At 52.8% G+C, this 25,949-nt stretch overlaps 13 protein-coding genes across 13 annotated transcripts; 9 read left to right on the forward strand and 4 right to left on the reverse strand.

Annotated features, from left to right (window-relative positions):
- Positions 1-159: 159 nt before the first annotated feature.
- On the forward strand, positions 160-852 carry CC84DRAFT_1221152 (uncharacterized protein; the record flags this gene model as incomplete). Its single annotated transcript, XM_018183235.1, has 1 exon — positions 160-852. One exon carries the CDS (start codon positions 160-162, stop codon positions 850-852), a length of 693 nt encoding a protein of 230 aa, XP_018032031.1.
- A 1,311-nt stretch (positions 853-2,163) lies between these two features.
- CC84DRAFT_1100462 (glycoside hydrolase) lies at positions 2,164-3,379 on the forward strand (the record flags this gene model as incomplete). The annotated part of the gene is made up of 2 exons (XM_018174868.1): positions 2,164-2,731; positions 2,784-3,379. 2 exons carry the CDS (start codon positions 2,164-2,166, stop codon positions 3,377-3,379), a joined length of 1,164 nt encoding a protein of 387 aa, XP_018032032.1.
- CC84DRAFT_210626 (uncharacterized protein) lies at positions 3,070-4,275 on the forward strand. The gene is made up of 3 exons (XM_018185593.1): positions 3,070-3,175; positions 3,382-3,520; positions 3,565-4,275. The coding sequence occupies exons 2-3, from the start codon at positions 3,418-3,420 to the stop codon at positions 4,188-4,190; spliced, it is 729 nt and encodes a 242-aa protein (XP_018032033.1). The 5' UTR covers positions 3,070-3,175; positions 3,382-3,417; the 3' UTR covers positions 4,191-4,275.
- A 3,950-nt stretch (positions 4,276-8,225) lies between these two features.
- CC84DRAFT_1228847 (class I glutamine amidotransferase-like protein) lies at positions 8,226-9,126 on the reverse strand (the record flags this gene model as incomplete). Its single annotated transcript, XM_018183652.1, has 1 exon — positions 8,226-9,126. Exon 1 carries the CDS (start codon positions 9,117-9,119, stop codon positions 8,226-8,228), a length of 894 nt encoding a protein of 297 aa, XP_018032034.1. The 5' UTR covers positions 9,120-9,126.
- A 736-nt stretch (positions 9,127-9,862) lies between these two features.
- Positions 9,863-11,026, forward strand: CC84DRAFT_1167842 (uncharacterized protein). Its single transcript, XM_018179272.1, has one exon. The coding sequence runs from the start codon at positions 9,915-9,917 to the stop codon at positions 10,947-10,949; it is 1,035 nt and encodes a 344-aa protein (XP_018032035.1). The 5' UTR covers positions 9,863-9,914; the 3' UTR covers positions 10,950-11,026.
- A 690-nt stretch (positions 11,027-11,716) lies between these two features.
- On the forward strand, positions 11,717-13,416 carry CC84DRAFT_1100332 (major facilitator superfamily MFS-1; the record flags this gene model as incomplete). The annotated part of the gene is made up of 5 exons (XM_018174861.1): positions 11,717-11,832; positions 11,883-12,392; positions 12,441-12,597; positions 12,647-12,979; positions 13,027-13,416. The coding sequence occupies 5 exons, from the start codon at positions 11,717-11,719 to the stop codon at positions 13,414-13,416; spliced, it is 1,506 nt and encodes a 501-aa protein (XP_018032036.1).
- A 388-nt stretch (positions 13,417-13,804) lies between these two features.
- On the forward strand, positions 13,805-15,863 carry CC84DRAFT_1127560 (sugar transporter). Its single transcript, XM_018175778.1, has 2 exons — positions 13,805-14,614; positions 14,670-15,863. The coding sequence occupies exons 1-2, from the start codon at positions 14,038-14,040 to the stop codon at positions 15,767-15,769; spliced, it is 1,677 nt and encodes a 558-aa protein (XP_018032037.1). The 5' UTR covers positions 13,805-14,037; the 3' UTR covers positions 15,770-15,863.
- A 414-nt stretch (positions 15,864-16,277) lies between these two features.
- CC84DRAFT_1100452 (bifunctional 6-phosphofructo-2-kinase/fructose-2,6-bisphosphate 2-phosphatase) lies at positions 16,278-18,455 on the reverse strand (the record flags this gene model as incomplete). Its single annotated transcript, XM_018174867.1, has 2 exons — positions 16,278-18,138; positions 18,193-18,455. The coding sequence occupies 2 exons, from the start codon at positions 18,453-18,455 to the stop codon at positions 16,278-16,280; spliced, it is 2,124 nt and encodes a 707-aa protein (XP_018032038.1).
- Positions 18,456-19,527: 1,072 nt separating this feature from the next.
- On the reverse strand, positions 19,528-20,047 carry CC84DRAFT_1221160 (uncharacterized protein; the record flags this gene model as incomplete). Its single annotated transcript, XM_018183236.1, has 3 exons — positions 19,528-19,676; positions 19,727-19,982; positions 20,039-20,047. The coding sequence occupies 3 exons, from the start codon at positions 20,045-20,047 to the stop codon at positions 19,528-19,530; spliced, it is 414 nt and encodes a 137-aa protein (XP_018032039.1).
- On the forward strand, positions 20,039-20,648 carry CC84DRAFT_210951 (uncharacterized protein). Its single transcript, XM_018185594.1, has one exon. It carries the CDS (start codon positions 20,175-20,177, stop codon positions 20,511-20,513), a length of 339 nt encoding a protein of 112 aa, XP_018032040.1. The 5' UTR covers positions 20,039-20,174; the 3' UTR covers positions 20,514-20,648.
- On the forward strand, positions 20,478-22,357 carry CC84DRAFT_210998 (uncharacterized protein). Its single transcript, XM_018185595.1, has 3 exons — positions 20,478-20,675; positions 20,747-21,691; positions 22,092-22,357. Exons 1-3 carry the CDS (start codon positions 20,605-20,607, stop codon positions 22,255-22,257), a joined length of 1,182 nt encoding a protein of 393 aa, XP_018032041.1. The 5' UTR covers positions 20,478-20,604; the 3' UTR covers positions 22,258-22,357.
- Positions 22,358-23,147: 790 nt separating this feature from the next.
- On the reverse strand, positions 23,148-24,003 carry CC84DRAFT_1208762 (uncharacterized protein; the record flags this gene model as incomplete). Its single annotated transcript, XM_018182181.1, has 3 exons — positions 23,148-23,202; positions 23,342-23,756; positions 23,958-24,003. The coding sequence occupies 3 exons, from the start codon at positions 24,001-24,003 to the stop codon at positions 23,148-23,150; spliced, it is 516 nt and encodes a 171-aa protein (XP_018032042.1).
- A 906-nt stretch (positions 24,004-24,909) lies between these two features.
- Positions 24,910-25,457, forward strand: CC84DRAFT_211033 (uncharacterized protein). The gene has a single exon (XM_018185596.1). The coding sequence runs from the start codon at positions 24,963-24,965 to the stop codon at positions 25,344-25,346; it is 384 nt and encodes a 127-aa protein (XP_018032043.1). The 5' UTR covers positions 24,910-24,962; the 3' UTR covers positions 25,347-25,457.
- Positions 25,458-25,949: the final 492 nt, after the last annotated feature.

Genomic DNA, 25,949 nt, shown 5'->3' on the forward strand with positions numbered 1-25,949 from the left:
GACCCAGGGTACGCCGCCAGCAATCGATATACACATCATCGTAGAGGCCGTAGTCCGATACTCAACTTCGTTTTGACTATAATTGGCTATAGAGAGACCTGCTCTGCGCGCCTCCTCAGCATATTTCAAATCTTCACTCTCCATCGAGGAGATCAAAGCATGGCCGCCTCAGTTCCTCTCCCGGTTGTACCTATACCCGAAGAGCATAAGGATCTATTCGCATCCGTCAATGCCTTTGTTTACGGTTATATGTCCGGTCCTGGTCACGACAACTCACACGACTACCACCACATCCTACGCGTCCTGTCCAATGCCCACCGCATCTTAACCCAGGAACGAAAAAGCAAATTAGCAATCTCATTCAATCCATCGGTCGTCTACCTCGCTGCTCTGCTACACGATGTGGGGGACCATAAATACGCCAAACCGGGCGAAGACGTAGAAAACCAGGTCTCACGGATCCTGCTCGAGCGCGGCGCGGACGAAGATCTCGCCACGAAGGTTCAGGTCATTGTGAAGCACGTCGGATATACCAATGAGGTGAAAAATCCCCAGTCAGTCGTTGATGTCTTGCAGAGATATCCTGAATTGGCGGTTGTGCAGGATGCGGACCGTTTGGATGCTATTGGTGCTGTGGGCGTAGGGAGGTGCTTTGCGTTTGGAGGCGCGAAAGGGAAGGGGAGACCACTGGCCGGTGCGATTGAGCATTTCGATGAGAAGTTGGTCAAGTTGCCCGATATGATGAAGACAAAGACTGGGAAAGCGATGGCGGGACATAGGAAGAGGATTCTTGAAGAATTCGCAAACGAGTTCAACACGGAGGCAGAGCTTGCATTCAAGGTGCAGACTTAAAAGGAAAGGAAGCCGGTGTGCTACACGATCCCCTTCAGAGGAGATGTAGCAGTTCTCGCTGCTGGAGAGCATCGTGGTGTACTTGAAGGGGATTAGCGTACGGTTTCTTGGTGCTGCAGCCTCACCCGCGCTGGAAAGAAGCGAAAAACGTCGCGCGTGGTCCAAGCGAAAGAATTGATAACGTCACCGATGGCTGCATTTGCATCGGCCCTCACAACATGTTCATCGGAATTCTGGGCGCACCTAGATCATAAATAATGTTTCGGAATGTGCATGTTCTTCCCCTGAGTTTTGACCATCCTCTTCCCTGCGCTCAATCCAGTCGGCCTGACAATCAATGAACGCCCGCATTGCACCGCCTCAATCCCCACAGCGAGACGTCACAACGTACCGTTGCGGAGGGCAAACACCGGGCGAGTCTTCATGATCCCGTCGGGGTCCACAAAAGGCAGGACAGGTGCGCTTTGATTGTCCGAGGTTTGAGTTTACACTCGGCTCAACCCGCGTCGCTTGCAACTGTGTCCAATACAGACCCATGGGAGCTGTCAGCTGTGAGTTGTACCACGCTGCACCGGGTATCTACAGCACACGATCTATTGGAGATGTGCTGGCATGCGGGCGTCGTGCTAAGCATGTATTTTTGGCAGTTCGTGCCAGTTCCAGGAACCGGGGATCATGGACCAGCGTGCTGGGGATATTGAAAGCTCCACCTTCTAGACCAATCGCAGTGGGTCCATCAGTGCGCGATGATCAGCTTGTGGCGTGGCCGTTTCCGGGGCTTCCAGAAGATTGTCAACAGTCGATATTCACGGTACCCACCTGTGTCCGTGGTATTCCAATAAGTTTTTGAGGTGAGTTTGTGTGCGTGTTTGGTGTATTGAGTGCTTGCTGCTGTACCCTCAACAATCGGTCAGAGTTGCCATCTTGATGCACGAACGAGAACGTAGATTTCCTTGGTTATGGGCACTTTCCGTATCCGTCCGCTAAAAGGCAGAGCGGCAGCGACGCCACGCGGCAGTCCCTGCCCCTGCCCCTGCCCCTGCATTCTCCTTACTATGCAACCTCTCATTCGCTGCTCCCCCTTGGCCCAAGCCGTGCTTCCTCCATATAAGATGCCTCACACGTCACTCCCCAAAGATTATCGCGCTGTCTATAGACTCTGCGTCAACCTTCGTTTTTCTCTCCTACTTCACCCGCTTTTCCCATCCTCCCTCTGTACAGTTTTTAATTTTAATTACTTGCTTACGAGTCAACCCTGTACCCTTCTGCCGCTCCGCCTTTTATCCTTGGACTCTTTTGTACAGTAACACAATGCGCTTCTCGTCGACGTTGATTGCTGCTGCAGCTTTGCTGTCAAGCGCCGAAGCGGCGTACAAAGGCTTCAACTACGGTGCCTTCTTCGGAAACAACCAGGCCAAGGTCTACAATGACTTCCGGTACGAGTTCGAGGCGGCCAAGGCTCTTCCCGGCACAAACGGCCAGTTCACCAGCGCCCGGTTGTACACCATGATCCAGCACGGCACCACTAAGGATGTAATCACGGCAATACAGGCTGCTATCGACACCAACACTCAACTCCTTCTCGGAATTTGGACGTCGGCTGGTCAGACTATCGTTGACAACGAGATTTCCGCGCTCAAGACCGCCATCACCAAATTCGGTACTAAGTTTACCAACTTGGTTGTGGGCATCTCCGTTGGCAGCGAAGATCTGTACCGTATTACGCCTACAGCGATCGCGAACGGCGAGAAGAATCCCGGTGTCCAACCTGCACAGTTGGTCAAGTACATCAACCAGGTCCGCACCGCGATTAAGGGCACCGGTCTGGCTAGCAAGCCTATTGGACACGTTGATACATGGACTGCTTACGTTAACGCCAGTATGTGTCCTCGTCCCATTTCATGCAATTCCCAGACTCTAACGTGGAGTAGGTAACAGCGCCGTTGTCAGTGCTCTTGACTTCCTCGGAGTCGATGCCTACCCTTACTGGGAGACTCAGCACGCAAACAGCATTGGTAATGCCAACGCGACCTTCTACGACGCTTATAAGCAAACCGTCAAAGCCGGCAAGGGCAAGCCGGTGTGGGTCACTGAGACTGGGTGGCCGGTCTCTGGTCCTAAGCAAAACCAGGCTGTTGCCAGCAAGGCTAACGCTCGCATCTACTGGGAGGACGTTTCCTGCTCTTTGATCAAGGGCAATGTGAACCTCTTCTACTACACCCTCCAGGATATCCAGTACACCACTCCCAGCCCCAGCTTTGGCATCAAGCCGGGAGGCGACCTCAAGGCAGTCAGCCCCAACTTCGACCTGTCCTGCCCTAAAGTAAGCTACACGGCCCCTTTCCTTCTGTCCTCCCTCTTATCTCCCCTGTTACTGCTTCTCATGTACAATCTGTTCATTGTCTCATGGGTTGTCCACGCGATGCTCTCTGCACTTTCGACTGAGGAACCTTTATTGGCATTACCATCACATAGTCCACAGCCTGTTGCACCCTCCAATTGGATTGCACGGGCTAACGGTATGTGAAGTTCTCCAATGAAACCTCAACCTCGAGCAGCAACAGCATGGCAACACCAACGAGCGGTAGCACTTGGAGCACGAGTCGAAGCACTACAGCGACCGCATCAAGTAGTCAAACAAGTGCTAGCGGTTCAATCTTTCCTACTCGTAGGCGTTGATGTTTCTATCGGATTTTTGCTAACAAGACCTAGTAACTCTGCGGCCGATGAGCAGTGTTTTTGTATGGCCCACGCCCAGACCCTCGTTAGCGGTCAACACCCCGACCATCAAAAGTCCAGCCATCAACGGTCCTGCGTCTACGCCCGGATCCATGTTTCCTGGATTCCCTCAGCTAGATCAACCCAGAGGCCTTACGCCTCCATTCATAGCACCTAATCTAATTGTGCCGATCGACTCGTCGGACCCAAGCAAAGTCATTGGGGACTCTTATACTGCTCAAGTCTCGCCAACGCGCTCGACCCTATTCGTGTTTTATGTTGCCCCGTCGTCTGCCAACACGTGCAATCTCGTTTTCGCTATTCCTCCTGCTTTCGACCCTACTTACATTGCGCCGATGCAAATCAACTCACCTGGAGGCATCTCGATCTCGCTTCTTGACAAGCCAGCAACTGTCAGGACAAGTGCGAGTTCGGCTGCCGGCGGAACGACTGTGGGTGCGGTGCCTGCACTACAACCAGGGAACAAGTACACGATTGCAAGTGCGCCATACGAGGCGGGACAGCAAGTTAGTTACAAGGCTGACTCACTGAATGGGCTGGATCTCAGCTTCTTTCAGATGACGTCGCCGGCCCTGGGTTTGTTTATAGAGACAACTTGAAGTTTGTGGGTGCGGTTTGCATGGCTTGGATTTTGTTCTCTCATAGTGGTATTCGTCTTAGAGTTTGATCGCTGCTGATGTAATGCACATGGACTTCGACCTTGCCCTTGATACTTTTGACACTAAGTCAATCACTTCAACAAATCCAATCCGCTTGACTAGGTAGCCAGTCACTGCCAGCGTCCCATGCGTTCTTCAAATCCAGATAGCATATTTTGTGACGCTGCTCGGATGCGAGTCGGGAATTTCAACGTTTCAACTGATGTGGCCGACTTGGTACTCCGTGGAATCTCCGCGTCCAGAAAACAACTTGAGTATTCATATAACTCACGACTATGGCGAGGACCATTAATCACAACCATGTTCTAGTGTTCGTTGCAATTCCATTGAAAATACTCTCTCCTGTCGTACATCGTGGAGGCTGCGCCCGCTCTCACTACCAAAACTCACGAGTGCCACACATCGTCATGGCCGATTTCATTCAAAAGATTGCCCAAACGCCAGGCCTAAAGGAAGTCCTCAACTACGAAAATTTCCGATTCCAACCCGTGTTCGACGCCAAAGCTCAAGCTGCGTTCATCCGGCGCTCGACGTGTTCCATAAGCTGGCCGAAGAAGGCCGCAAGTTCGATCTCGTCTTCATCGATGCGGACTTCGACGACCAGTGGGAACACTTTGATTGGGCTGTTAAGCTGACGCGTGGCGGTAGGAGCATTTTTTTGGATGATGTTGTGCCGAAGATGATTAAATGGGGAGGTGGTGTTTGGGGAGGGCAGAGAGGTGGTAGAGAAGAGGAGCGTGATTGAGAGGATTGGGGAGGATGGGAGGGTGAGGGCGAGCTTTTTGCCGGTCATGGCGAGTATGAGGCCGGTGTTGCATGACCCGATGATGACTGGATTTGTTTTGGCCGTTATGGAGTAGGTGTGATGACTTGATGACTTGGTCATGATAGGTGGACAATAGAATGGATCGTTTCTCGCCAGATATGTACGTAGCACTAATGTGCCGAAATGACTTGGAAAGCAAGATATCGGACAATCCTAGCTTATTGGCGGAATCTGACTGTACCGGTCTCGACATTCATTTTCGCAGTGTGTTGGTTATGCTTCGTTGGTGATTCAGTTAAAAAGGGCCATATAGACCAGAAATAAAGTGCTACACAATAGTCAAGGTTCTAGGTCAACGTGTAAGGTTGCACGATCTGTGAAGATATCTTGATGCTAGCTCTTGAATCGAAGAAGTATGACCAGCTAGCCAGCAACAAACAAGCGCAAAACTCTGAAGGTAAAAGTGAGTTCGTGACTCTGCATTCAGTTCGTACTGGCTGAGCCATTGGAGCACATAACAGTAAGCTTGCTTCTGGATCTTTTGTATTACGGCCCATGATCTTTCAAGAATCCCCGACATAAGCTGCAATAATTTGTAGATTTTTCGTGGTGTGGGCACGCGCTCATAGTATCATTGTAAGATCTAACGTAGCTCTGGACGTTGGAAAGCCCCTTACGCTCTTGGTAATGGCTCACCACTCCTATCCCCACTTTCCAAAGGTAACGCGTACTCAACAGTCTCCAAAATCGAGTCACAACACCGTCATTTGGCCCACTGAAATAATCATGTAAAGCCGAATTCCATATAAACGCTTTTGATCTAAGCTGTCGAGTTTGTTTTCCGAATAGTTCGTGGTCAACAGGTATCGGAAAAAGGCAAATTAAAGACCTCCTTCGGGTGTATCTTCTCGTCTTACTCTTGTCCACCAGATTCCAAGACCCACCTGTGCCATCCTACGGTGTACAAAAACTTCATATTGCTGTCACAGTTTCGCTTTGATCGTTTTGATATTTCACGTATGCGACCATCAGGTTTCCGCCATCAAATGAGGGAAGGATAGATTTCTCGACCGGCCTACAAGTGGCACGAATATGGTAAATCGCTTTGATTGTCCAGTGCACAAAATAATAAACGTACATATCCTCCATGTCTCATACCAAGACCAGCCCTCTGCTTTTCACATATCTTCTCTACCACGACGAAAGACGTGTCGGTATCCCATGCCTGGCAGATGCGGGTTTCCGTTGTTGATGGTGGTGGCAAAATTGGATGCCTCTTGTTTAACAATCAGTAGATTCGCAAACGCACGCTCAACGCTCTGGATGGCGTTTTTCATGCCAGGTGGGTAGGGTTGCGAATGCTGAAGAATGCTATGCGGCGAATAGAGATAGACTAGTTGTAGCCGTCCTATATGGTGGTCGAATCGATCGTTATCAACTTGCATACCAGGTGGATATGGGGACTGTCCAGGACAAGTGGTCACAGGACAAGCGGGCTGGTTCTGCTCTCCGATTCGTAGATCCCTGAAAGCAGGACCATTACCCCAACCTGTAGAGTTGCGATAATCGGGTGGCTCTGCCTTCTTCGATCGATGATCCCAGGTTCGTAGCCTAGCAGGCCGGTCGCCCATGGTCTGGTGGGCTCCTGTGCGAAACCCCATGCTGGGTACTCCGAATCGAACGCCCTGGTCCATGGTTTGCGCACTGCTGCAGTGTGAGTGTACCCGCTCTTGCGCAGCCCGGTATCTGTCACGCTCCTGTTCCTCTCGGGGAGTAAGATTTTTCATCGTGATGTAACCCTTTCGTCGATTATTCGAGACATGATCGATGTCCATGCCGGGTAGCCACTCGCGGGTGTTAGGAGATTCAGTACTTCTACATCCAGACTTGGGATCGTATAGCGGTCCGTTCTGGATATTCATATGTCCGAAGTTGTCCTTCAACGACATTGGTTGCCGCCGAGGGGGGAATTGAGGCTCGGGTCGCCTGATGGGCCTGTTGTAGCTATTCCAAAAGTAAAGAAGATATAGAAAACCCGCTACTCCGGCAAGGACAAGAGCACAGCGACCAAGGTAGGATTTTATGCTCGACAAGACAGCGCCCATGGTGCTGACTGTGAAGTTGGCAACCAAGACGCGCAACTGAATTGGAGTTGCGCGTGGGAGTAAAAGCTTAGACCTCATAGAAGGGGCATGGTTATAGAGACAGATCTGAGGCTGTCATGATTTCACGGCTTCTCAGTGTCCCAACACTACAGGCAACTGCCTGTGCAGTGAAAAATCGGTTGCGCTTCTGGGCTTAGACCACCAAGTGGACTCACAATGTGTGCGATCCGCCTTTTAAGACTGCACTCAACCTCCAGTATTTCGAGGTCCAGTCCGGAATCGGGACTATTCTGGGGGGTCTTTGGGCGGACCTGAGACAATCCTACGCCCCTAAATCAGCACCTTCTTTGAACCATCAACGGCCAAAACCAATAGTTCTCCAGAATATGTGAAACAAACTCAAGAAATGAGTTTCGCTATCAGATTGCTTAGTCGACATTGTATTGTTACGTCTTATATCATAGCATGAAGAAAATTCTTCTCTCCAACATTGTATGACCCATGCTGGTCGGTATATACAGATTACGCCTGACGTGATGCATGTGAACGATCGGGATCTTGAATGTCAGGGCAGTGGAATAACGCGGACAGACTTATTGCGCGTGCGATCCTAGTTCGAGGGTAAGGTGGACCACTATAATCATATGAACTTCCAGTATATAAAGCATCAACGGGAGGAGATGGAGAACTACGTTCATGAGCGGCTCAGGGACCACTTTGCAATTTCATCCGCGAAGTCTCCACCTTCTCTAGGCTATGGGACTTTCAAACCTGGCAGTGGAACATCTCGCAGTGGTTCGCCTCGCAATGGGGGTTCTAATAGTGGATATCCTAGGACTGTGTATTTTCGTTAGATCTCCTATTAGTGAAGCAAACGCAAACATTAGCACGGGCAAACACACTGCTCGATAAAAAAATATAAGATCAGACCACCATGTAGTATTTTATGCGATCGACCGAGCCCTATCCGCGGTTTCGAGAGTTCGGAGGCCTCAGCAGGATCTATAGGTCATTTCTTTGATCACTCTTCGTTTCCACTCGATAGACTTGGAATAAAGTTCGTTGCTTCATTTTCAGTCGCGTCCAGAGGTTCTACAAACATACTTACAGCTCATCTCCACTCGTGGTTTCTGTCTCAACGACCTTCCTTGCCCCCAGATCATACTTGTCGCCCGCCTTTAAAAAGTAGAATTTCTTCTCTGGCAAGTCATACTTCCCACCGCTTCCGTCCCTTGACCAGAATCCTCCATCATAGATCAAAGCATAAGTGCTCCCAATGATCTCCGCATCGTTTCCCTGCACAACCACAGCGGTGTCTTCGTCGATCGCAATACCCAGAAGTTCAGGCTGCACCTCGAGGATCTGGAACATATCAAAGTGCCTGTTTCTGACGAGTACATGCTGATCGATCGCGGCGTTCTTCAAGTATCCGAAGCCAACGGTATGATCCCCGACGAGGATGTCGTTACCAGATGTGTCACCACGAGCAAGGAACGATCCGATGATAGAAGCACCAGCGGAGGATCCGCTGATTACACCTCCGCGCTCAAGAACCTCGTTGAAAGCTGTTTCCGTCTTGGTGCCATAGTATGCATCAACAAGCCTCCATTGACGACCTCCGCCGAAGAAGACAGCGTTAGCGCTCTTGAGAGGCGCGACGAACTTGTCTGTGTCGGCAACGGCGGGGTCATAGGTATGTAGCACAGTAACGTTGGTGGCGCCGAGCCCTCGGAAGGCGGCTGCGGTCGTGAAGTTCTGGTCGTAGGAAGGGTCTCCGCCCGCAGTGGGAACAATGATGATGGAGGCATTGTGGCCGCCGGCGAGAGATATGATACGCTGGTAGATTGACTCGCTCTTGAGATTGCCGCCTACGATGACAAGATGCCCCTTTTCGGGCCCGACAGTTGAGTTTGTCTTGTATGCTGCGAGTTTTGCAGATGGGAAAGCTAGGGTTGAGGTAGCCGCCAGAGCGGCGGAGAAGATGCTGCTGAGACGCATTATGGGAGCTCGTCGAAGGATAGTCTCTGTCTCATGGTGGAACACGACAAGCTCGGTATTTATATGTGGTCACTATATTTCCTGTTTTCCCATGTACGCGCATGCAGGGTGTAGCATAGCATATCACGACATCGTGGAGATGTGGTGTAATTTGCACGATCATTGCTGCATTAGGAAGGTCGTTGAATCGCTCATGCAGCTTGTAGAAAACGCCATGGACGACAGTATACTTGGCGTCCAGATATGTTTCCCGATAATCACCAAGTCGATTCGAGGCCATATGAATTGGCTGGGTTTCTGCGGAGCGAAAATGGCCCTGCCTCTACTGTCATAGATGTGATGTATATTGGTAAATGCTGGATCCAACATTTGCGAGTATTTCCTTGAGCTTCTGCAAACGTCTCTTCCACAGGTAAGTGAGGATCTGGGGAGGAAAGCAGCCGCATCACACGGTCATTGCATCGCAGAAACTTGTTGCGGAGAAACGCCCTGCCCACGAGGAAGTAGATGTTACAACGAAGCCTGGCCGGTCTGCTCAAAGATTCGAGGAGGACAGATCGATGATTGAAATCTTTCGCCATCAGACTCGTACTCTTGCTTGAAGCGTTCTGTAAATAGGCGTGCAACCGACGAGGAAAATCGAAAGCGTGTATCCCCCAGGACGCATTTGGGTCACGTGGCAGCGCGACATCAAAAGCTAGTCTCAACCAAGAATGGTCACTTTTTGTTCCGATGCTCGAAATCTTTCCGAACTTCCCTAGCATTTGAGGCTCGCCCTCTGCAATTGATCGCCTCATGTCTCGATTTACTCGCATAAAGGGCCCGCGTCCCCTGTACATATGTGCCGCAGCCGGCGTAGGCGTAGCCGTGTATCGATTATTGAAGCCCGAGTCCTTCAACGCGTCATTACACCCGCACGACTTCGCGCCCTACATCCTCGTCGATAAACAATCCGTATCCTCCACAAACGCGATATTCACTCTGCACGATGGTTTTGGTGTGCCGGAGCCAGACAGTATCAAGGAAGCCCGGAAACGTGGCGTATGGAGCGTACAGGCCAAGCAGCCGCAACTCCAAATCGCGAGAGCATATACTCCGCTTCCGAGCAAGCCGGACGAGGTCGACGATGAAGACGGGCACAGTTTGCGATTTTTGATAAGAAAGGAGACGGGAGGGGAGATGTCTACATACCTGCATCGGCTTCCGGCAGGGTCGACAATAGAGCTGCGAGGACCTACTGTAGAGTATGAGCTGCCTCAAGACGTCAAGGAGGTTGTATTTTTGGCCGGTGGCACAGGCATAGCGCCCGCGATGCAGGTCGCCGAGGCATTGAGCAGGTCGCCAGGGAGCAAGATGCATCTTTTGTGGGCTAATCGAAGAAGAGAAGAGTGCGAGGGTGGCTTCGGCGACGAGGCGGCCCTAGATGCAAGCGGGCAGCAACCGTCGTGGTGGAAGGGCCTTCTGGGCCTGAGACAACACTCCGACCAAAGTCAGCATCTAGGCACACGAAAGACTGGTAGCAAGGGCTTGATCGTCCGAGAACTTGAAGCACTCAAAGAACGAAGTCAAGCCGCGAGCGGAGGACTCAACATAGAGTACTACGTCGACGAAGAGAGATCCTTCATCAAGCCTGGTGATGTGGTCAAGCGAATACGTACCGAACCGTCGGAGGGACAAGGCTCGCGTCTGATCTTGATCTCCGGGCCAGATGGCTTCGTTGATTATTGGGCAGGCAAGAAACTGTGGGTTGAAGGACGAGAAGTGCAAGGTCCGCTCGGAGGAGTGTTGGCGAAGATAGACTTGAAGAATTGGCAAGTGGTCAAGCTCTGAGAAGTGCATGTCGACTGGATGATACCCCTCTGCATTATATTGTGTCTATACTGTACAACATGATGAATCCAAAGAACACAATGTTAGCCTTTCGTTCCAGCAATACATGTACTTGAGTTGCGATACTGTTCCCTGACCAACGGCACATACTAGAGTCAGCTGCAAAGGCAGATATTGAAGACGTTTCGAACAGGAAGACAATCCCATTCACAGTGAACAACATGAAACATAGGAACGTAAGCGCGCACCTTATCCCATTTCAACACCCTCTGTTATCCGTCTGTAAACTTGCTACATGATGAGTTATCGTGGATACTCACTGGAAGGATTCTATTGTCGGCCACTGTGGCTGAAGACACTAATAAACAACACTACGTCACGGTCCAGCAAGCTACTGCCTAAGATCTCGTCATTGTTAGAGGAACGTATCCTTTGCACCCCCACGTTCCTCTCGTGCGTACGCGTGCTCCTTGAGGAAGGATTCTCCGACGGCAAAAGGTAACGGTACGGTAGCGGCTCGCATTCCGCGCTGACGAATTCCAGCTAACCCCATTTGCCCTTCCCCCCGCGAGTCATTCAAACCACACCCATATAATGTTTATGGCGCGCAGTTCGGAGGCTTTGTTGGCCAGCCGTAGTATTTCAAGATGGCTGTCGCGGAGCCAAAGCATGACGATGCCAGTCCGCAGCTAACCAGGGATCCGAATGCGCGCCCGGAATGCTTTCGCTCGACGGTGCAGGAGGTCCTCTTCGTGATCTCGGTCACGATGGCGGTTGCCATGTCGGCTTTCTTGTCGGGAAGCGTGACTGTTTGTTCGACTTTTGCAGGGAGGGACTTGAATATGTCGAATGCTGAGATTACGTGGATGAATGCAGCGACTTCGTAAGTAATTGTGCTGTCCGCTTGACGTACTTGAGTTGACCCACGCCCAGTCTATCTTCAGGATCTTTACTGCTCTTCTTCGGCAGTATCGCCGACCTCTTTGGACGGAAAACAATGTTCATTGGCTCAATGTTCCTTTTCGCAGTGATCTGCCTCGGCGCGGGTTTTTCGAAGAATGGTGTCACACTGGACGTCTTGTGCGGCATCCTAGGCATCTTTAGCGCATCCGCTGTGCCCTCTGCTCAGGGCATGCTGGGCACGATCTACGATAAGCCTTCACAGCGTAAGAATAAGGCGTTTGGATGCTTCAGCGCGGGGAATCCACTGGGCTTCGTCTTTGGCATCATTTTTTCTGGGCTAGCCACTCAGCTTTTCAGCTGGAGAGCTGCATTCTGGCTGCTGGCCATTGTGTATCTGGTGATTAGCGTTCTCGCGGCGATATTTGTGCCTTCCGACCATGCGAAGAAGGTCCCGTTGAATCGGGAGACGCTGAAGCGATTGGATCTACCTGGCACGTTCATGACGATCCTTGGAATCGGCATGTTCTGTGCGGCATTGACGTAAGCTCACTAGTTCCCTTATCTTCGAGAAGAGGCTGACATACATAGTCTTGGTGGCGATGCACCGGATGGGTGGAAGACGTCCTACGTTCTTGTTTTGCTCATCCTTGGTGCGCTCCTCATCGTTGCGTTCATCTTCTGGGAGATCAGCTATCCTTACGCGATGATTGATATGCGCATCTGGAAGGACAGAGACTTTTCTCTCGTAGGTTTCCCGAACCACCAATTCACGAACATCGCTGACCTTCATGTAGTTGCTCGCCATCATATCTCTGGGCTTCATTGGCTTCCCCGTAGCCACTTTCTGGCTTTCTCTCTGGTTCCAGAGATTCGCGGGGTACAACGCACTCATGACCGGCGTACACATGCTGCCCATGTTCGTCTGCGGTGTGCTCATAAACGTCATAGCAGCTCTTATTCAGCACAAAGTGTCCAACAAGCTCCTGATGGGTATCGGCGCGTTCGCCTATGTCATCTCTTTCACACTCATAGCTGTACAGCGGTCGGGGAACTCTTACTGGGCCTTCTCATTTCCAGGATTATGCCTCACCGTTGTCGGCGCCGACTTTCAATTTGTGGTCACCAACGTGGGTAAATTCCAGAACTTTCCTGCGACTCCAGCTTACAACATTAGATGTATGTCATGTCATCAATGCCTCCGGACAAGCAATCAATCGCCGGCTCGCTCCTGCAGACGCTCACTCGTCTGTCCCAAGCCGTTGGCTTTGGTATCGCAACTGCGATCTTCGACGCCGTGCAGCAGAACCCGTCTACTTCAGGCTATTACGCGAACGATCCTATTGAACCGTATGTTTCGACTTTTTGGTTTGCAACGGGCATGGCTGCTTTGGGAGTTGGCCTGGTGCCTTTCTTGAGGATTGGGACACAAGGGCATCATGGAGATAAAGGCCGCTTGGTGGAGAGGAACAGTGAGGACGTTTGTGATGCAGCCCCGCGGGATGAGAAATTGAGTGGACGAACCTCGGCGCGGGACAGCAAAGAGGTACCCGTTGAAGTCCCTTGACAGCTATTGTGAATAGAAAACAACTGGGCATGATTCCTTGGTGTAGCCAAAAGTTCTGGTACCCTAAGTTTCTCCAGGACGAGTAATGCAGCATCCAATCCTTGGAAATACTGCTGTACCTACATGGATCGCCCTTGCATCTTGACTCGATCGTGGAGTTGCCGAATTGGAGGCACCTACCACTGAACTGAAACAATGTCGGGTTGGCAAAGCGCATCTGCTGTGAATGTCACCAGCCTACAATTCCCGACGACGCTCCTTCACCGCCAATTCCTTGCACGCACCCGAGGTCAAAGAAAGCAACCCGGCGTCTTTACCATCCCGCCTGCCGAGCCCTCGGCGACGAACCACGCGCTAGGGCCCCAGCGATCTAGCCCAAAACCAGGAAGGTGGTTTGCGGCCTTCGCCCAATCAGGCGCCCCTCACCGCCCAGCAGCCTCTCCACAGTACGCACGAGACCAGTCCCGAACGCTCACCCCGCAAATTTTGAAATTAGCGAACACCTTAAAAGCGCGAGTGCAACCTCACCATGTCTCATTCCCCAGGTTCCCGCTCCCCCCTGCCCTGGATACCGGATCCCCACCCACCTGTGTTCAGGACCTGACTGCGCGTGAAAGAGCTATGGCTGAGAAGGATATTCTGCCGCAGGACGTGCCGGTGGCGACGGGCCCGGACGACAATGACCATAGGAAGGCTGCGGACAGGATCATCAACGATGCGAGGCTCGCGACGGAGAAAGAGCATGCGATGAGCTTGTGGCAGGGCATCAAGCTGTATCCAAAGGCGGTGGGGTGGTCGCTGCTCATCTCGACGTGCATTGCCATGGAGGGCTACGATGTTTGCCTCCTGTCGAATTTCTTCGGATTTCCGCAGTTTAAGAAAAAGTATGGGCATCAGCTTGCGGATGGGACTTATGAGATTTCGGCGCCGTGGCAGGCGGGATTGCAGAATGGGGTTACCTGTGGAGAGATTATTGGGTTGATGATCAATGGCTATGTCTCTGAGCGATTTGGATACAGATACACGGTCATGACCTGCCTGACGCTTATTATTGCCTTTACGTCTATTTTCTTCACGGCACAGACGGTCGAGCATTTGTTGGTTGGCGAGATTCTGTGCGGAATCCCGTGGGGTGTCTTCCAGACATTGACCATCACCTACGCGTCCGAGGTCTGCCCCGTCGCTCTTCGCGGTTACCGTAAGTCGTCTCACGACATTACTAAGATTTCTGAACTCGGGCTGACATCTCCCAGTTACCACATACGTCAACTTCTGCTGGGGTCTAGGCCAAGTCATCGGCATCGGCGTGATCCGCTCCATGGTCGACCGCGACGACGAATGGTCCTACCGCATCCCCTACGCGCTGCAATGGATGTGGCCAGTCCCGCTCCTCATCGGCGTGTGGCTGGCCCCAGAGTCCCCCTGGTGGCTTGTCCGCCGCGGCCGCATCGACGACGCCAAAAAGTCCCTTCTGCGCCTCACCAGCTTGGACCGCGAAACCGACTTCAACGCCGACGAAACCATTGCCATGATGGTCCACACGACGGCCCTCGAGGAGAAAATCACCCAGGGCGCCAGCTACCTCGACTGCTTCCGCGGCACGGACCTGCGTCGCACAGAGATTGTCTGCATGGCTTGGGCGATTCAGAATCTTAGCGGGAACGCGTTTTCGGGGTACTCGTCTTACTTTCTACAGCAGGCTGGGCTTCCGCCGTCGACTTCGTACGACTTTGCAATGGGCCAGTACGGCATCAACATGGCTGGTGTCTTTGGCGCGTGGTGGCTCATGAAGATTGGACTCGGGCGACGCACGCTGTACCTCGGTGGCCTCTGCGGGCTCTGCGCCATGCTCTTCGTCATGGGGTTCCTCGGTCTGGTTCCTGATGCGCATCGCGAGAAGGCCGCACTGGCAACCGGGTCCATCATGATTGTGTGGGCCATGTTTTACCAGCTCACCGTCGGCACCGTGTGCTACTCGCTCGTCGCGGAACTGTCCACCCGCCGATTGCAGATCAAGACGGTCGTCCTGGGCCGCAATCTGTACAACATCGTTGGCATTGTGACTAACGTGGTCACCCCGTACATGCTCAATCCGGAGTACTGGAACTGGCGGAACTTCACCGGCTTCTTCTGGGCAGGTCTGTGCTTTTTCTGCATCATTTACACGTACTTTAGGCTGCCGGAACCGAAGGGACGTACGTTCGCGGAGCTGGATCTGCTGTTTGAGAAGAAGGTCCCTGCGAGGAAGTTTGCAAGCACGCAAATTGATGTGTTTGAGGGCGAGGCGCTGGAGAACACGACAGTGTTCCACCAGTACGAGGAGAAGACGAGGTTGGCGCCTGTCGTAGGGTAATTGGTGATTTGAGGAAGTCATGATGAAGAAGTAGAAATAGCCGCCAACATTATTGGCTTATAATGTGCCCAAGTAGTATATCATAATTCAGGTCATTTCAATTAGCCAAACTCGGCAAGTCTCCGTGATCAAATACACAAGTGCCACACGGTGGTATGGTGGGAGTAGGAGACTATGAGCCATTCATTATCCGTACCACGTGCAAGGTCCGTATCCTAGAGAAAGTCTATCGTAGTTCCAAGCCTGGGAATAACAAAATGCCAAATCATGATCTCGTCTAACACATTCTTCAACGCCAGCAATGCAGGAAAGAAAGAAAACATGAATGGCAACCAAAAAGGGCCCCGGGAATCATAAGGCTGGGGAAGAATTAAAAGCTGGTAGCATATGCAGTACAGAGCGAGAGAAAATGGTAGGTCGGTCGTAGTAATACAGAGATGAACCTGGATACCTTCCTGGTCCAGGTCGACTGTCTAGGTGGCAGACGTCGAATGCGAAGGGAGAGGCGCTATATATCGATGGCAGGAGGGGCGGCTCGTCGAAGCTTGTAGTCAGGGAGGTGGTCAAAATCATCCCTATCAGGGTTGTACCGCCAGGCTTTGAACTCTACACCGTAGGGCTTAGGCTCCAGCTGATAGAGCATCCCAAGGGGACAATCGAGGTCTGCCACGTCCTCGCGCTTCAAGCCCTGGAAGTAGGCCAGTAATACGCGAGCGACCGAGCGATGGGTGATCAACAGGCAGTGATCAGTCATGCGCTCAAGCTCGACGATGACGGGACGGATTCGGTTGATAACGTCGAGGTAGCCTTCTCCGCCGGGACCGGGGTAGCGGTAGGAAATCTTGTCCGATCTTCGGCGCAGGAACTCTTCTCTGTGTTTTGTACGTATCTCATCGTAGGTGAGGCCCTCCATGTAACCGGCATTTAGCTCGTCTAGCATACGCATCTGCTTGACTTCGTAATCCTCGTCGCAGAAGAATTGAGCTGATTGTATGCTTCGCTTAAGCATGCTGCTCCACACGCAGAAGTTCTTTAGCTCAGTCTCGCTTCCGAAGTAGGGATTAGGCGGTGTATGGTCTCCTGCCACCGGAGGCCAGTGTGTGTGCGCGATCTTGTCGGCTCGGTGAATCTCCCATTCCTTGCGTTGCTTGTCGATGAACCGTGCCATTGCCTTTGCGTATTTCTCTCCGTTGGCGCTCAGCTCAGAGTCACCTCCAATCTTTCCAGCGACATTGTCCATCGACTCGCCGTGTCGGGTGATCCATATCATGCGTGGCGCCAGATTGAAGTTGAGTAGGTAGTACACTGCTTGTCCTGCGAGAAATCCCTTGACTTGATGCGAGATCATCTTGCGACCCACATCGATCATCTTGACGTACGACATATTGTTCTCCTCTTCGTAATCGCCCAAGGGAACGTAATTCTTCTCGTAAATGGCTACGCGCTTCTTGAAGTCCTCCAGTGCAGCCACAGGATCTTTGCCTTCGTAGTCTGGACCCGAAAGCTTCAATCGCATGTTCGATTCCAGAAGATTTTTGTCCTGGCACACTGACTCAACAAAGAGCACGTTCAGTTCCTCTCCAGCTCGCTCGCGAATCTTCTTCATAATCTGTTTTCGGCGTGGAAGAGTGCTGTTCGTGGCGTCGAAAATCCCTACAGAGCCATTCCCTTTCACGACCCAGTCGAGCAGGTCGTCCAGCGTTTCCATGGCGCACTGCTCGCGGATTTGAGCTGCCTTCTTATTGGATGGGTCGAAGAAGCTCGCCGACTGGTCCATGGGATCGTTTTCATCGCTATTGGTCTCTGGTGTAGGTGCTAAGGGCCCAGGTGAATTCACTTCCACGCGTGGCGTCTTAGCTGGAGACGGGGTCTTTGCGGGGGACAATGTCTTCTCCTGTGAATCGTCGTCTACAATAGCTGACTCGTTACGTTCACCGGCGGGACTCGGCAAGTTTAGTGGAGAGTATGCACCACCCGAGGATTCGCCGTTGATCAGAATTTTAGCGGCTATCTGAGGCAGCGTATCTCCGTTCTCAACGGCCTGTCTAAGGCCGGAGGGAATTCTTTCGAGCCCCGCGGATGAGACGCGCATGCCGTGGCCGTGTGCTGCCACACGTCGCTTCTCACCGACGTTGAAAATCCTGGTGTCATGCTGTAGCCAGTTCAAATAGCGAGTCATTTTCTTTGTGATGTAGCTTTTGCCTCGCGCCGGAAGACCGACCATGACAATGACGAGCTTAGAGCCGACATCGCGCTGAGCGATCTTGCCGTCTGGCGAGACTTTCGACTTGGTCAGGCCGGGGATGTCTAGCGTGGTAGGACGTATGCGTGGTGTCGAGCCGGCAGAGTTCATGCGCATGGCAGCGAGCCTGTTTCCGTCAGCTGGGTGATGCGATCAAGCAACGGCGCCGGGTGAAACGGACATTCGCGGGCTTCCTGGTTGCGATGGTGCAGGCGTGTCACTCAATGCGGCACCAACGCCATCCTTTGAAAAGGGCGCCAATGCCGGTCGCGGTCCATGGTGGGCTTGTACGTACGGCAGGGGCTTCAGACAGCCCTCCTTGGCCGCATCTTTGGGGGGAGGAGGTTTGCTCTTGTCCGCCGTGGACAGCGCGGGCAGCGCAGATGCGGGACGTGGGGGTTCGCCGTCGAGATTCGCATTTCCGAAAGCCGAGAGCTTGCTCATGAGCACGTTTCGAGCGATGAGGGAGTGCTGGCTGGTGCGACGGGCGTTCGGATTTGTGACAGTCGAGGGGCGGCGTTCTTGTGTATGTGGTGTACCTGCAGCGATGGTAATCGGTAGAGCAGCCATGCTCAATAGGCTTCGGGGCTAAAGATGCCCAGACGGAGCTAACCTAACCAGGTACGCCGACGGCGCGTGGGCCTGGCGGATGAACTGTAGGGCAAACGTATGTCCGCGTTAGGATGCTGAGGTGATTGCTGAGGTTGTAGGTGAGGTGCGTCGGTTTCTAGGGGTGCGGCGCGACTGCGCGTATCTTCTGTGTTGGGAGGCAGGTGCGCGTTGCATCAGGCGCGCTCCGGCGAACTATTAAGGGCGCCAGCAAGAAAAAAAATATGACTCTTTGGTAGACCGCGGGACGGCTTGTCCACCAGCGCTGTCGACAAACCACCGGAACCGGTCCGGCCGGATTGCTCTTTTATACACGCGTATACAGCACTGCCGCCGAGAATAGCAACCCCTTGTAGTTAGACATGCGTTGCAAGTTACCTACAACGTGGGGAACGGCTTCCCCGCCTGCAGAACCGCGGCCAATTAACCTGCACATGCTCTACGGTTGCCCAAAAAGGCCTCCGTAGGCGTATAGTGTAAGCCTCCAATAAACCCAATCGCAGAGTCTATACACTGCCATGTTTCGAGTGCTCTCACGACTGCTGAGAGCTCATCGGTCATCGCCCATTTTTCCGAACGTCCTCGCACGGCAGCGATGCATTCCTCAAGCGGATTGGCAATGGATCGGCCCTTCTAACACGATTGACCAACGTCAGAAATGTAGAGGTACTACGACCAAGCCCTTGGCGTGCAATCTGGATGGAGGCCACGGCTACCTCACAGACAATCCAGGCATGAAGTAGATGGCAGTCCGCAGCGTCGGTTTGCTTGGAGGACCGGCAGATGACTTGAGGACGAGGCTAGGTATGATGCTTCGCTGTGGAGCGATAGCGTGCTGCCTCTTGCGCGAGGCACGAAATGGAATCACGCTGGTGGGGATCCTCTGGGCATTGCATGTAATTCGAGATTACGTGTCCAACCTCAGGGTGAGCACCATCAGGCAGATGTATGCTGCCATGCTAAGCGCAGTCAGAACGGACACGACGTTGCCGCTCGTCCTGAATTTCTTGCGTTGCAGTCCATCTTCGCCTACTTCGGAGAAGAACTGTTTGTTGCCTGTGCGCTGTCAGCATCTCTGTTTGTGGTTACGTTGCTGTCTTCTTTACCTTGCTGGCGACGAAACAGGCTTGTGAACAGTATGCCCGCGCCATATACGGCAAACAAGGCACCTATCGAGTAGAACTCGGCGGTAAAGATCTTGAGCACAATAAGTGCAAAGGAGAACTGACCCAATGCCGTGCGGATGTAGGCTCCCTCGAAGGTCCTTTGAGCCGCGCGAATCTCGACCAGCTCGGGCCCGGAAAGCACCACGGAGCGAGCTCGGTGCAACCGCAGATTGTACCTATCTGCAGTGTGGCGTCCCTTTATGAAGTTAGTAGGGTATGTGTCTTTGGCGGCATCAACATGAGGTTTCGCACCTCGAACATCCTCGGTACTTCGGTAGACGTAGGCGTATCAGGCCGTCGATATGTACACCTATGGTTCTGACACTGTAGACAGCGGGATGTGTTCAAAGTGGGCGTTGGCAAGTGCAGTACGTCCAAGTCCCACAGGATGCGCGGGGTACGTAGTTATGGGGTGCTAGGTGGTGTGAGGAACGAGCCGTGGAGATGTTCATCGTTGGTCGGGATGGCGCCGGTCGCGCTTTCCCGAAATGCCGCCCTACGTTCACCTTCACGTCGTTGGCCCCACGAACAAGCCATGGTGAATAGCTGCACTTGCGCACCATTCACTCTGCTTTCGCTGACGCCAATTGTTTTTGCATTGCAAGATTGTCGAAACAATGCTGCTCCCCAGCTCACAGTGCCCCTGGCCCGGGCGCAAGCTATGTTTCCGGGAGCTCCCCCCACCCACCCCCTCTCCTCTGCCCTTCCCTGGGTTGCTCCCACATGAACCCAGTAAACCCCTCACTTGTCTCCGCGTCCGATAAACCCACCTCCCGCACCTCCCGCGTCGCCATCTCTTCTTTTATCTTCGCATTCCTATGCGAGCTTTGCTCAAGCGGATTCCTGCTCATCGACAGCTTCTCTGCGCTGCGCTGCAAGAGTCGCTTTGGTACGTCCACCTTCACCTTCACCAACGGCGCTCAGCAAGCCCACCGCCTGGCATCAGACTGAACATTCTAGGTCCGCAAAGCCCCGCGATTGTTCGTCCCGCCACGTATATCATTTCACGAGAAGTAAACCCCAAACAGTCTCATACCTTAGCCCACTGTACACCCGCTCCTTCTCCGAAGACGCGCGACCCATAGTCGATATCACGTTTCCGCACGACTTAGAAAAAGGCGAAGACACAATGGCGGGTGGTTCGTCAGCTTCGTCGGGCTCCAAGCACAAGAGGACAGCACCCGCATTCTACGCTGTCAAGGCCGGGTTCACGCCAGGGATATACCAAAGCTGGGACGATGCCAAACAACAAACTTCTGGGTTCAAGAACCCCGTGTTCAAGAAATTCACTATGCTTACAGAAGCGGAGGAATTCATGAAAGGCGAGAGTGTTGGCGCTCAAAAATCTGGAAAATCGAAATACTACGGAGTGCAGGTCGGTCACACACCAGGAGTGTATATGGATTGGCCTGCGGTTCTGGAGCAAGTCACCGGCTTTAAGGGCGCCAAACAAAAGCGCTTTGACACGTGGGAGGAAGCACAAGCCTTCGTGAGCGAGGCGCAACAAGGCGGCGCATCCTCACACACTACCAGCACGCCAATCAGCCTTAACGGCCATGTCGACTCAACAACACCGTCCGAAGTCGAATCGCGGAAGAGCACGAAGAAACAGAAACAGAACGATGGCTTCGCGGTACCAACTGCGACCAATGGCGACTACGAACCTGGTACAGGGCCTCTCCCACCAGACGCTGAGGACGGCTTCGACAGGAGGATCAAGCACGGGCGACCGGATGGCCCTGAGATAGAGTACAAGACACAAGAGGAGCTTAGCCTGCGAAAATTCCAGCCCACCGGCGACTTCGAGGGCGTCCTCGAGGTATATACCGACGGCGCATCTAAGGGAAACGGCCAGCTCGGTGCATACGCCGGCTTCGGCATCTGGTTCGGACCCAATGATCCCAGGTAGGCTCTCCCTCACTCGATGCTACAGTACCGCTAACATTCCCACAGAAACGATCACGGTCCCCTGCCCGGCGAGCGGCAAACCAATCAACGCGCCGAGCTCACGGCCATCGCCCGCGCCATCGATATCGTCCCTATCGACCGCGAAGCCCGCATCTACACCGACTCCCACTACTCCATGAAGTGCCTGACCGAGTGGTTCCAAAGTTGGGAAGCAAAAGGCTGGAAGAATTCGGCGGGTAGACCGGTCGAGAACAGAGATCTCATCGAGCCGATACTTACTCGTATACGGGAGCGGGAAATGGCGAAAGCGAAGACGCATATTGTGTGGGTGAAGGCGCATAATGGGAATACGGGCAATGAAGCGGCGGACCGTCTGGCAAATCAAGGGGCGGAGGAGAAAAGACAAGAGATCGAGGCGAAGAAGATGGCAAAGTTTGCGGCAGATGAGGAGAAGGATGGGGCAGAGGTGGATGAATAGAAGAGAAGTCGTCGAGTATAGGAATCTGTGGACATTCTTACAGGAGTTGGGACAATATGGTTCTAGGGGCAAAAGAGTACTTTGAGGTTATAACAAGGAATCTCCGCCATTGTATTTGTTTGGAGGAGGCATCCTGTATTGATATGGATAGCATATTCGTATGGCGGCTCCCGTCGATGCCACCGTTACGATGTCAGCGACCTGTCACGCTGTCCCATTGTTAGTCTATTATAACGAGCGCGGGGTATCCTTGAATTGATGGTCTACTTCTGGGATACAAAGGATCAAACTTTGAAGATCGAAATGCACGGGGACTTCCCACAGTGCCACCAGTTGAGTAGGAAGTCACGCTCTGCTAGAACAAACCAGACACTTTCCGCAAGTGGGTCGTTCACATGACGTTTAAGAGCCGTCTTCCTTCTCCATTTCCCCATCCTCACCGTTTCCCTCTTGAGAATGTCTGGGATCAACAGCCGCTGGGGCATGCTGGGCACATATGCGCGTCTTCATCTCCGGTGTTGACCCTAAAACTGAGGGTTAACAAATAATGCCAAGCTGGGCTGGAGTTATCCAGATACAGCAATCAAGCTGCGGATGGTATCAAAAACACTTTACGTACCAAACCCAGATACTGTCCTCGCCAAAGACATGATTACAGCCCAGAAGCCTAGTAGGGGGGGTTTCTACCCCAAGGTTTACCGCAGGAGCAGCCGTAAGGTATACGCTGTATTTTATTATGGAAGTCTGCGAGAGACTCAGCCTGGGTGGGAAGGCTGCCGTCCATGGCTAGTGTGGTATGTGAACCGGTTAGAGCGGGGTTGAGAGTTGTGTTCTTGATTGGGATGTGTTATCGAGTTAGAATATGCTGTCCATAGATGATGTGCTAGCAAGGAAGGGTTTTCTGCATCTATATGCTCAAGCCAACACTTGAAGCATGAGATGCGAACGTTTGTGGTTTTCACATCAAGCTCATATTCACACGCGCTCAATCGTACAGATGTTCACATCCAAGACGTGAATCAGCTGTCCACTATGCAAGTCGGCAGGGTAGACAATGCTACGCATTGAATTCTAGACAGCAAGATATTTCCCCTCAAGGTCAGCTGAACCAGTGGGCCATCCCGGCCTAGAGAAGCTCAACTCGACAGTTCGGTATGTGAATCGCTCACACTACGGTTGATATCGAGGTGAGATATAACAACAAGCTTCGTGACGCTGGCCAATGACTCAAAGAACCGCAGTTATTGGATTGATATTCGTCTGCCCTAGTACTCAGACAAAACACCGGCTTACGTTTTGGTAGTAACACTTCCTCTGCGCGCCTATACTCGGGACTTATTCTTTCGCCGGGATCGCTTTCTTCATCGTTGCGGGTGCGGGTGAGGCCGATCACTTGATCGTCCGTATCGACTCTCATCTCATCAGTCTCATCCTCATCGTCCGAGGGCACGGCATCACTGTCACCGCACTCGGGCTCCACAAAGTGGTTTTTGCGTCTCATCCTTTTCCAGAAGGGTGATCCTCTAAGTCGGTTGTGCCTAAGAACCAGGACTTCGTCGTCCGATATGGAATCCTCATCGTCAACTTGAACAGCATTAAGGTCGTCATCATGGTAGACCTCAGGTTCTGAATCCTCGTCTCGTTCTCATACCCTTCATTCTTCAGGACGAACAACGTCTTGCGGCACAGCGGGCACTTGTTCGCGCCTGGCACCTCGATTTCAAACTTGAAGTACGGATACAAGTCAGTGCAAGTTAAGACAGAGTAGACTTAGCGGGCACAAACCTTGCTTCCCGCTAAGACCCACCCACGTCGGATCCGGATTGAACATATACTTCCTCAGACAGCTATTACCAAAGACGTGGTCGCCGTTGTTGAGTCGTCTCGACAGATGCTGCAGCTTTGTATAACGCTGATCTGGTGCGCAAGGAAGCAATCCCGGGCGGGATCAGCCATGGTTGGCGTCGGGTGTGAGTAGAGTGTCGAGTTGCCAAGTAAGGCGCGTAGGTGCCCGCTTCTCACTTTGACTGACCTGTACTGGAGGTGAAGTTCACGAACCCACGCAACAACCACTCATTAGTACAACAATCACCAGTGCATAGGAACGATAAGTGTGACGCGAGTCCATATCCAACATGAGCGGACAGGATCTTCAATTCCAATTCCTGCGTGACCGACCGTCTGCCCCCACCAAACATTTGCCTTCGATGAGAGCATTCGCATTGAATCAAGATAACATCAACCCACTCCACGTAGCTCTGCTTTCAGAATCCGTTCCTCCCCATTTCGTTTTCCACCAATGCAAAATCTTTCCAGTTCGTGACGACGTTTCCGTTCAAACCTTCCTCTTGACGATTGGGCCAGCCGGTCAAGAACCGTATCAAATTATGCCGGGCGATGAATGATGCTTTTTCGTGCGCAAGGGTCGAAAGACGGCGTGTCAGCCGCGTCAAATGAGAACATGTACAAGGAAAGAAAATCGTAATGTGTCGAGCTCGTTAACTAGACGAAACGCCGGATCCAGTGGTCGTGGACATAACAGTCGTCGTGATGCGAATCAGTTCCGGGCCGAGCACTCGATCAGGAATCTAGTTGGGGCAGGCGTTCTGGACGTGGCCGGGCTGCTTGCAGCGGTAGCAGACACGCTCGGAGGTGGTCTCGGAGGGGCAGTCGCGCGACAAGTGGCCGACCTCACCGCCTGGTAATGTGTTAGCTCGATGATCCAGCGGTCTGGATAAGTTGTTACTGACAGTTGTAGCACTTCTGGCCCTGGGTGCAGTCACGGCTCATATGGCCGAAACCACCGCACGAGTAGCATGTGGTCTGCCTGGGACCGCCATAGCCGCCCTGAGCGCCGCCACCGTATCCTCCACGCTGGTATCCGCCGCCGAAGCCGCCGGGAGCACCACCCTGAGTGCAGTTTCTAGCGATGTGACCCCGCTGGCCGCACTTGTAGCACTCCTGGCCGCCGCCCTGGCCTCCCATGGGAGCAGCGCCGTCCTTTGTGCACTCACGGCTGATGTGGCCGGTCTCGCCGCAGCGGTAGCAGCTCTTCTCAGCCTGGGGAGCGGTGCACTCGCGGCTCAAGTGGCCCTTGTCACCGCAGTTGTAGCAGGTAGGGTTGCCCTTGGAGGGGCAGTCGGCCGCACGGTGGGCAGGGTCGCCGCCTACTAAATCAGCCAATGCTTATGGCGGGGGTTGTGCGCCGCCGCAATGCGACTATGCAGCTCGTGGCGAAACGAGATACTGCGCTCGGTTCAAATGGTTGTGTCACATGATGTTGCCGAAAGGGATCGTGTGCCGAATCGTAAACCCATGACGTCCGCGAGAAAAAATCCGCAGTGCAAATGCAAACTGACAGACGGGAGGAAGTGCGGGGTGAAAAGAGGGCGCAACTCACAGTTGTAGCAGCCACGGCCACCAGCGCCTCCGGATTGAGCTTGGAATTCCATTTTGAGGTGGATTATGTGGTAAACCTGGCGTGTGTGAGTACCTGATGGGCGACTACGCGGCGACGTGCATACTAACCTGTGAAAGGCGGGGTATATGGTATAGTAAAAGAGAGGGTGTATGTCGCAACTAACGTCTCTAACTTTCGTGCCTGAGAAGAAGAACCACCAATTGATTCGTAAAAGCGCGAGGTAGTTTGTGGTGGAGGGGGACAGAGGGGACGAAATTTACAGTGCGTCGAAAAGTGAGCTTTTCGGCTAGCCTGGTTCGGAAGTAGCGCTGGTTTCTTGGAACGCGGTGAATAAGAACCTCCAGGCTTTACCGCGG

Source organism: Paraphaeosphaeria sporulosa (genome assembly GCF_001642045.1).
Source record: "Paraphaeosphaeria sporulosa strain AP3s5-JAC2a unplaced genomic scaffold CC84scaffold_10, whole genome shotgun sequence".
Lineage (NCBI taxonomy): Eukaryota > Fungi > Ascomycota > Dothideomycetes > Pleosporales > Didymosphaeriaceae > Paraphaeosphaeria > Paraphaeosphaeria sporulosa.